At 38.0% G+C, this 10,276-nt stretch overlaps 1 protein-coding gene across 1 annotated transcript; it reads left to right on the top strand.

Moving 5' to 3' along the window:
- Window positions 1-2,957: 2,957 nt before the first annotated feature.
- LOC143186671 (uncharacterized) lies at window positions 2,958-8,247 on the top strand. The gene is made up of 14 exons (XM_076390378.1): window positions 2,958-2,970; window positions 3,020-3,155; window positions 4,804-4,949; window positions 5,960-6,086; window positions 6,173-6,284; window positions 6,946-7,007; window positions 7,088-7,204; window positions 7,311-7,352; window positions 7,386-7,460; window positions 7,494-7,637; window positions 7,701-7,784; window positions 7,857-7,991; window positions 8,044-8,058; window positions 8,115-8,247. Exons 1-14 carry the CDS (start codon window positions 2,958-2,960, stop codon window positions 8,245-8,247), a joined length of 1,341 nt encoding a protein of 446 aa, XP_076246493.1.
- Window positions 8,248-10,276: the final 2,029 nt, after the last annotated feature.

The following is a 10,276-nucleotide window of genomic DNA, read 5'->3' as shown; positions in this document are numbered from 1 at the left end:
CCAAAGCTACCAAAAGGACAACTCATCGCAGACGAGGATTGCGCAGTGGGCTACGTATCAGACGATCAGCATCAAGTATGCGTCCCGCCAGCTCCCTCGCCCAGCGTCTGCGACGTGGATTACGATTCCAATAGCACAGTCTGCGTCAAGTACGAAAGAGCCAAGGCAATCGACGATTCCAAACATCGAGCCTGTACTGGAGCGTGCAAAACAAGGCCTGGAGATCTAGATCCAGATAAACTCGACAGAGCCAGGTCCGAAAAAGGACCCAGGAGAAGCCTAAGTATCGACAGAGCCGAGCGTCCCATCAGGCCAGATGGACGAGAGGAACGTGACGATCTGCCACGAGGAGGCAAGCCTGTCCCTGGCTCCAGGGAAGGGGGAACAGCTGGGGGAACCAGGAAAATTAAAAGAGACGCGGGGGATTCTCGGCGAGAGGCCGAAGGAAGAAGTGATCGATCGCGGGAGAGGAAGAAACTGGATCGATATGGCAAAGTTCGGGACGCGAGCGTCGAGGATGAGATTGATCGATCGCGCAGGGGGGCTGGTGACGTGGGTAGGAGGAAGGTCAAGGGTCGGTTGGATAAGACAATGACTGCGTATGATGACGAAGGGATCGATTCCTCGAGGAAGAAGGATCGAAGTCGGTCGAGGGGGGCTCGAGGCGCGGAGTCGGTGTCTGAGGGTGAGTTTGATCGGGGTAGGACACCTGCAGGGAAGAAGGGAAGGGGTGGCTATAGGAGAGCGTTGTCGGAGAGCGAGAAGGAGAGAGGGGGGTGGACGAATGACACGGATGATGAAGGGAAAACAAGCGATCGAAGACGCAGAGGAAGGAGCAGGAGGGAGAGGGAGGAGGGGGTGGATATAAGTAAGAGTAAAGAGGCTCGTGGGCGAAGGAAGAAAAAAGCAGATGCACTTGACAGCGAGGGGAGGGGGTCCTACAGCGCTGATGAAGAAGAAAATGTTCTTAAACGTGATGGAAAGCGGAAAGGTCGCTCAAGCAGGAAAACGGAAGGGACTGATTCTGAGGTGATGAAGAAACATAGGGGTGGTAAGTACACTTGATGAAAATTCGGATTTCTAGGGGTGTCATAAGGGAAATAAAGGTTTTAGGGAACGTGATTTTGGAGAGCTCGTTTTTTAACTGAGAGTTCGTGTGGTGCTGTCAATTTTAGTACTTCAAATTTTGTGACAAAGAATGAGTCTGGTTACTTTTCAATTAATATTTGAGAATTAACTTTAAAATTTATATTTTACTTAAAACTTATTGTTTTTTCAAGATATTTAGAATTCTTTAAAGACTAAATCTTCTGGTTTATAAAATAACAATTTTTTAGTTTCTCACGAGCTGCTCTATTTTCTTAAGTGGAGACTTAAATTTAGTCAATGATGCCTCCATGAACTTCAAAAATTGTAATATTCTAGAAAATATAAAACTAATCCTGTTGAATTCCTTACTAAAATTTTTTACGTGAATATTACCCCTCACTTATACAGGGTGATAAATTTAATTGAAAATCCTCTGATAAATGTTGGCAACACTTAGAATTCAAACAGCATTTACAATAAATGCTTCCAATACTTATTAGAGGGTTGATCCAGTTAAATTCATCACCCTGTATTTTACGACAAACAGTATACTAATAACATTTACTTGAAAAGTATTGCAATACGCAGAATATCATTTTAAAATTTTTAAGCAAAATGCAATACACAAGGAAGATCCATGCAATTTTTGTGAAAGCAAGGCGTTTCATGTAAAATGTAAGAAATGATAGCCGTAACGTCGGAATGAAATTTTCCGTTTCACGTGAAGGTAAAGCACTCGATACGAGCGCGGAAGATAAATCAACCCTGGAGTCAAGAGGCCGAACTAAGAAAGAGACGAGTGCAAGGAGTAAGAAAGGATCTAGGCAGCCTGATTCGAGTAGAACGGAGGACGATTACAGCAAGATAAATGGTTTTCGTTATCACATACGAGACCCGAAAGTTGCGGGACCTTACGACGTCGAAGGTAAGCCGCGCCAAACTGAATTTCTGAAATTGGAAAACAATACCTCTTACATTCCCTTCCTTTTTTTATCACTTTGGTTTGAGCTTTAGAGTTTCCTTAATTTTGTTAAATTTTTGAAACTGGAGAACTTTTCATACCTCTTTTAGTCCTTTTGATAAAATCTTTTAATAATTTGCATAGTTCTAATAGTCTTTTTGAAATAAATGATAAAATATTCATGATGACATTATTGTATACAAATATTTAAAAATTGCATATAAGTGATAGTATCTGTTAGCAATTTTTTTTCAATTTTAATCTTGCTTCATTCAAGCACTTCTGTCAGTGTAATATAAAAGCATCAAAATTAGTGTGTGTATATGTACAAATATTAATAAGTAAACTGTTTCACAACTAAGATCAAAGTCACAATATTAATCCCAGATTTATTGTTAGAATCTAAAATGAACAATATTACAAAAAAATCATTTTCTAGATCTCAAAAATTCCTCCACATTTAAATTATATTGCAATACAAATTTTTGAATCTTGGAGAACGATTTCATATACACATACAGGGCGATCAATTCAACTGGAAACCCTCTAATGACTGTTGGCAGCACTTACAATGCTGCAGCGCTTACAATGCTGCAGCGTTTACAATAAATGCTGCCAACACTTGGAGGCTTTCCAGTTAAATTAATCGCTTTGTATTCTGCTCGTAATTCATTTTCAATTTCTTAAAAACCTTCACGATCGAAGCTACCAAAATCCAACAAACAGTATTCTTCAATGATTGAAACCAGGAAATTTCCCCTTAAGAGCGAGGGTACGTAATCTCAAATCGTTATCGAGATTCCTGGTTCGATGGCGATCAGCTGGAGTCCAAAATCAAATCGTCGTTAATCGGAAGCACTTGGGGTCGGCAAACGTTTAGCCATCATCATCGCGTTGCATTCAGATAATGCGATTTACGTGTGTACAATGCGCCAACTTCCGCATCCTCATGAAGGTCCTACGTTATAGGTCGTCGAAGCCCGATCGAGTACCAATTGTCTGACCAGCGATTCATACAACGCGGATGGACTGTGCTTCCAGTCGCCAAAACGTTGAGGGAAATCGTTCTTTACGAGGCAAAGCCAGCGAAGCCCCACCTCAACTGGTAAGTGACATTCACTAATTTTATATCGAATTTATATATCAATTTTTAGACACTTCTAATTGGCAAAACAGGCACAGCTGTAATTTTGTTACTCCTGGTAGAAAGTTAATGTTTTGGAGTATAGAATCTTTCAATTTTTTTGTAATTGTGGCTAATTACTATATAGATAGCATAGGATAGCATAGTCTTGAAGACGTCCATTTTGTAAAAATGATAAGAATATATTTTTCAAAGAAACTTCAGTAATTTTGAAATCTCAGGGAAAAGTATGATTTCGAGTAGAATTCTGTGGCTGTGATAACATTTATCTCTTCGAACTAAATATTGTTTCTCTCTGACACCTTTTCTTATCATTAAAAATACGACATTTGAGATACTCAAGTTAGGCGGGACACCACTAGACATTCATTAATCATAAAATCGTAATATACGAGGTATTTTAATAAGTGTTGCGCAGAGTCAATTCCCTTTGGCAGGAATTGCCCACAAAAAGCAGTAATATGGGGACATTTTTCAATGAAAAATACTGACGATGACAGCAGTGATACTAACTGTGTATCATTGACGATAAAAGGCTATGTGCACAGCGTCTTTCCCTACGTTACTGATCGTCAGTTCTGCGTGGACGATCACCTCGTTGGTGGAATTCGATCGGGCGAAATAGCTCGTTAAATTTTATGCATCAACGAGTCGACGATACGATACTACATAACGCAGGGGTTATCCTGATGGCAATGGCGCGAATGCTCGTCGCTTTGCCGACACATCAAACCATTACCAAGTAAATATTTTAGGAACACGAGGGTGACAGAAAGTGCTGCGTGTCGAAAGAGCCATGACTCACTCAATAAAGAGATTTCGATAGAGGAAGACAAACATGAGTCCAATTAATGGAAATTTAAATAAAAGTCAACCCTGAGTACAGAAATCGTGGTCAGTTGCGCGGAGAAAGATGAATTCTTCTAAACTGTTTCAATATCTGTTTTTAGTAAAGCAGAGTTTAATTTCCAACAGTGACAAATATATATTTCTGAATGAAAATTATAGGTACTGATTCGTGAAGATATGAACATAGTGTGATAGTAAATATTGCAGTAAAATATTAAACCTTTTCAAGAATAAATCCTCTTGTAAATTGCTTTTATATTACATTTTAATTTGTTCTTTAACAAATTATATTATATAAAGGCTCGAATTATATTCCCAGGAAAAGTGAAATATAAAAAGTTATTGCAAGTATTATAAAATTCAGAAAACAGACAAAAGTGTGTCCATGAACGTGCATAGAAAATTAATTACAAATTAAAATGTTATAAGTAACTTCTCAGATAAGTCTAAGATTTATTTCTTCTAGAACAGAATATTAAGTTGTGACACCATTATTTAAACACTGCAACCACGTCTGAGAAAATGTTATCTCGACGTACATCGAATTAAAGGTACCAAAAATTCGATAATTCTCATTACACATAACTTCGTCTAAACTTCGAAATTAGTTGCTAACAAGCTAACTATTAGGGAGAAGTGTACAGCTAACAAGACGACATTATAGACGGATTTAACTTGTCCCTACGTGCTTTGTAACTCCGTAACTTCGACAATTTGTTGCGACTAATCATCAATTTCTTAACGACCCCTCGCGTAACAGGTTCAAGAAGCACAAAATCGATGGCAAAAGGTACTACAGCAACGGGACTACAGTTTTCATGAAGTTTCACGTCGATGGAACTGGGGATGTGTTTTATCCAAATGGAAAACTGGCTATCTCTCTCCAGAAACCGAAAAATCGAGAATGTAATCTATGAAAATTAAGTATTCATTCATTTTAGGTGAAGTCGATATCCTTGTTGAAAGATATTTAATTTGTGTTTGTGTTTCAGGTATAAAAAGATACAGGATTGTCTCGATATAAGCTCGCTGGGGTCCTCACAGTTTACTGGATTGTTTTTTCACGTAACAAAATTAAATTTTCGTATATCATGCTTCACTGTTGTTTCCAGACTGTTTTCCAGAGCTTATAGCGAGTAAATACTGTGTAAATTTGTATCTTCGACTGGATAATCGATCAGACAAGGGACGCTGAAAAATATGATATATGATTTTAAGAATCATTTTCTAAAGGAATCTTTTTCACAAGTTTGACAATTGTGTTATGTATGTGAAAGCACATGTAAACTTTTTCTAAAAAATACAAGGTGGTAGGTAACTGGTTGTACTACCAATCAGGGGTTGATTCTACATAAAAAAATGGGTCAAAAATATTGAATAACATTTTTTCATACGAGGCTTCGTCTTCGAAAAAATCGACTTTAAATATGTCTATGAAAATAAAAATTTAGTTCGAAGAATATAATTATGTATTCCACAGAATAGATATTTTCAACAATTGAAAATCCTCATAATAATAAATTAATAATAAATTCATCGTATGTAAATATCCCTTTCAGCTCACACTTAAATACGAATATTTAAAATTCAGTTTCTTGAAAACCAAACCTCATATTAAAAAATATTATTCTATATTTTCCACTTACTTTTTTATACAGAATCATCCCCTAATCGACTGTACCACCAGTTACCCCTCACCCTGTATAATCAAACCATAACAAACCACAATTTACCACCAAAATTGTCCCCACTCTTCTTAGAAAAATCAATAAAAATTGTTAAAAATGACCAGTCCTGAGGGTGGTCATCCCCTACTCAATAAATAGTAATTTTCAGCAACCTTGACTCTGAAATGAACACAAATGTATCGAAATCGTCCGAGCAAACGCATAAAAATGGCTGAAATCGATTTCAAGACGATATGTATACTGTGTTCACCCCAGGAGGCAAGGATTGCGTCGGAGTCGAAAGGGAATCGCAGATTGTCGCGGTATTCGACACCATGGGAAACGGCGCTGTCTTTGACGAAGATGGCGCGACAAGGTCCGTGACGGAAAAGAATTTCCCAGGAATTTTTAATTACTGTCGCTCGAGACACCTTCTGTTCAAATTTCCAATTATTTCTGCAGACTGTTCTACAATCAGGTCGGAGGAATTTGGAGGGATAATCCTGCAGGACTGCCACTGACGTGGAAATGGAACGAGGACGAAAAGGAGTCAATAGTTGCGACTGTGTATGTGGTGGGTACCAATATTCATGTATTTCTTTCACTTTCAGGATCTTTTAAAAAGGATCTTTCTGATTTGACAGAAAAAAATTTAATTATTGTCCTCCTACTTTTTTTTAAATTTTTCATTGAAAGACATAATTCTAGTATTTTCTTGCGTAGATAAAACTGAAAAATTGGTTATGTTATAAGTCCTCAAAAGTAGTAACGTGCAAGTAGAAACTGAAAATATTCACTACTTTAAAGGTGTTCCTCCAAAAATGACATTTTTACAAATAGGAAATGCGATATTTTAAAAATTAATTAGTAGAATTCCTTGCAACTTATTTGCATTTTCAGTAGATACCCTTTTCTCGCCTAAAATACAAGCGAGCCAGTATTTGCAAAATTCGACACTTGTGAAATTAAAAAGAAAGACAATTTTCTCCCAAATATTGCAATCTCTTTTCCAAGTGTGCTGCCATTTTTTGATTCTCTATTTTTTCTTATATGAACGATACTCCTACACTCCTAATATTTGAAAAATGAATCAAACGTTCATTTCAGCTTCATTTCTCGAATCCTCTCTATGAAAATATGAAATCTATAATAACCTGCATAATTTTGTAACTCCTTCTCCCAATCACCCTCTGCATACGCAATTAAATTTCAATCCCAACCACTTGATGATTTAGGAAAAATCAACAGCGCACCTGGAAAAGTTCCTCCGTGCCCCAGCGAAGGAGCCATTAAAAAGGTAAGGGCCATCGAGGAATCGAGAAGTACTGACTGATTGATTAACCTCATCGATACGCGTGTAACGTACAATACTTTTAGTTCAGGAACTGCCAAAGTACCGACGTCGCCTGCCAGTTCGCGAAATAAGGACAAGAAGGTCGCGGAGCAGGAACCTGTTGTCGCGGTCCACAGCGACGTCGAAGAAGTCGGATCTGTGTGAGTCGATAAAAAAAGTAGAACAATTGTACTTGACCGAGGGTTACTAATTGCGATGGAACCGCCATCGGCACACGAAACGTTAATAATCGAGTTTTTTAATTAGCCAACTGTCTTCGATGGCAGTCGACCTAAAAGTTGGCTCGCTGTGAGCTCGATGAGCACTGGGATAGATTGATAGATTTTGCGTGGCAATTTATGGCAAATTTAATTTCAATTATTTCCTGTCGATAAATGATGCAAGAAAATTAAAACAGTCTGAATTAGTCAAAAATATTTGATGTAACAGATCTGGTTCCTGTAAAGAGGGTGCTAAAGAAACTTGCCACATGCCAGTGATTTGCATGAAGTTGACAGATTACATCAGTTTGAGGATTCTAGATCGAAGGAATATTAATCTGCAGTTTTTTGCTCCTGGCGTGAAAAGCATTCGGTACGAAAATGAGAATAAATTTGTGGAGGATCAATTTTAGTAATGCTGGAAATTTCATTTTAGGATAGAACTAGGCACGGTTTTAAATCGAAAGAAGAAAGTGGCATCTTATATCGTGGACGCAAATTCGATAGATGCCATATTGAAGTGAGTTGTTTTAGAAAATAGCTCTTCGAAATAATCTTATTTTTAAACACAATTTTCTTCTTTTTCATATAGATGCAGGTTTGATAACTCGACGTTGTCTGATTTAAAAGCAGACAGCAGTTTATACAAATTGAGCCAAGAATTATGGAAAATTAAACGGTCTGCCAGACAACGTAACTTTATGATAAATAAATATAGACCATATTTGCATATATGGAAGAAATCAAAAACTAGATGTCAACTAAAATAAAATCTCAAGTTCGAGTCTTTTCCAGTATACTTAAATTATTGCAAATCATACTTCTGTAAATGCTAATGATCATAAAATAGTCGAAATATTATGAAAAAGTGTATTAGCTCAAGAAAAGATTTTGATTTTGTGAATTTCTTAAGAAATCCTTCAAAAATTATTTACAGCGAATATAAGCATAAAAATGTAAAAGGGAAGGATAAATACAAATGATCGTGTATTTATAACTCGAGTATCTTATTTTAGAATTTTTTAAGAAGACAGTTTTTTAAAGTATAATCTATGAAGAAGAATATACTCTACGAAGACTAGACTAGAAAAATCAAAACTAATAATAAAAGAAATTTTTATATAAAAAATGATCTCTTACTAAAATTTTCATTTTTCCATGATATTTTGAGTCTCCAACAGATCTCATTTTAATCCAGCTTCTGAAAGACACGTCTTCCTTGGCAACCTGTAGACTGTAGGATATCGAAGGGATGAAGAAGAGGAACGCAGGGTTTTATAAATAAATATGAATATGTAATTAAAAATAATTATGAAATAATCAAATCTTGTCCAGATGTACACATTCCTGGGTCCAGTGTACCGATGTATACAAATATATCTTGCACACTAGTGCATTCCCTTGTGTACTGTCCCTGTTCCACAAAATGTCTCGCGAAACACTTTAGAAACAGCGTTTACCACGGAACTTCTCATGAAACACGAACAATACGTGTTCGTAGTTCGCTTTTATCTCCATCGTGTGTATATGTATTCTGTATCTATATGCGAGCGTGTGCTTACGACACATACTTAACATATTCCCCAGTTGAGGGAATATTTCTCCTTGGAAGGTCTTAACCGCTAAGCGAGAGGAGGATACGTAGACTAAGAAAACCTGGAGAAGCGAAGAAGGGGAGAAACATCGACGTAACAATTTCGATAAATAAATTAGGGTTAGATCGATCGAAATGATAGGGCGCGGAGTTAGAAATAATTTAACAAAAAGAACAATAAATAGAGTCGCTTCGTGAGAAGCACTGCCACGAGCTCCGAGAGTGTCGACGTACAACGTCCAGCGTCGCGGCGACCTTCCACCAAGAAAGGTCGACGACGCGGAACCCGTGACCCACGAGGTACAAGGAAATTGGGGGAAAGGATTACCTTTCGAAGTAGGGAAACGTATAAATAATCGAGCGTTCACGCTTTGTGATCGAGGACGCGGAATTCGGAGGAACCCGCGCGTCTTAAAGGGCCGTCTGACTACTTTCGACTTATTTACAATGCCCTCCGAGACTGCTCTGATCATGAGCCCTGCCTCGTGGCTCGTGGTGAGGTTGCTGACTCCCGATTCATAGCGACTTTCCGAAATATAGTGACTTTGGGTCCACTCAAGTTGGATGCACTGCTGTGTGATACCTTTCTAGATACAATCGCCAAATGTGGACTCTGGTACTTGGCTCAGAGCTGTGGCTTGGTTGACCAGGTTTACAGTTTGCCCAGAAACATAGATAGATTGGTAAATTGAGGCGTTAAGAGGAAGTACTGTCTAATATAAACAGGTGATGACAATAGATCTTGGTCCTACAAGAGGCTGAAGTCTACATCTTTCAATATTTCTGTCACTTGGCTTGTCCTAGTGCCTCGATGTGGATTCTCTGGAGCAACTGTACTTTCTAGACTAACTATATTTTCGGAACCAACTGTATTTTGTGGAATAACTATACTTGCTTAGCCTCTAGGGTTCAAAAGAGCTGGTCTTGAGACTGTCCTAGGCGCCTGCCACCGAAACACTTATTATCAAAGGCATGAACAACTTGAAACTGCTGTTTTTATGAAGTCACTATATTTCGGGGATGCAGTATAGCTAGCTCTACTTCTACGAGCACCACGTGCCACGAGGTCTGACTCGGCACACGTTGGAGGACGTTTCACTTTCGCCAGAATCCTGCTATTCGACCAGCTTCTGGCTCCTTGTGCCCAACAATTAATTTAACATAGCACGTTTGAGTAGGTGAGTTGAAGAACAGTGCAAGTCCAAAACTAGCCATTTTTAAGCAATTCTAAGAGTACATATATTTGGACTCCAGAGCCAAAGTGTATTGTAAGATACACAGAAAATAAGTGGACTTAATATACTCTGGTCCTGAAGTCCAGACATGTAAAGTGCACAGAACATGTTGGGATCAAATCTATAATTAAATAACAAAACCTGATATGTCCTGATGTGTACTTTTCCATGTATATCTAGATA

The sequence above is a fragment of the Calliopsis andreniformis genome, unplaced genomic scaffold, assembly GCF_051401765.1.
Source record: "Calliopsis andreniformis isolate RMS-2024a unplaced genomic scaffold, iyCalAndr_principal scaffold0022, whole genome shotgun sequence".
Lineage (NCBI taxonomy): Eukaryota > Metazoa > Arthropoda > Insecta > Hymenoptera > Andrenidae > Calliopsis > Calliopsis andreniformis.
This window is presented reverse-complemented; position numbering and strand designations above follow the sequence as displayed.

Coding starts and splice junctions, on each gene's coding strand:
- LOC143186671 (XM_076390378.1), top strand. Junction 7,205..7,310: donor GTCGAAGAAGTCGGATCTGT/GTGAGTCGATAA, acceptor TTTTTTAATTAG/CCAACTGTCTTCGATGGCAG. Junction 7,353..7,385: donor GACCTAAAAGTTGGCTCGCT/GTGAGCTCGATG, acceptor ATAGATTGATAG/ATTTTGCGTGGCAATTTATG.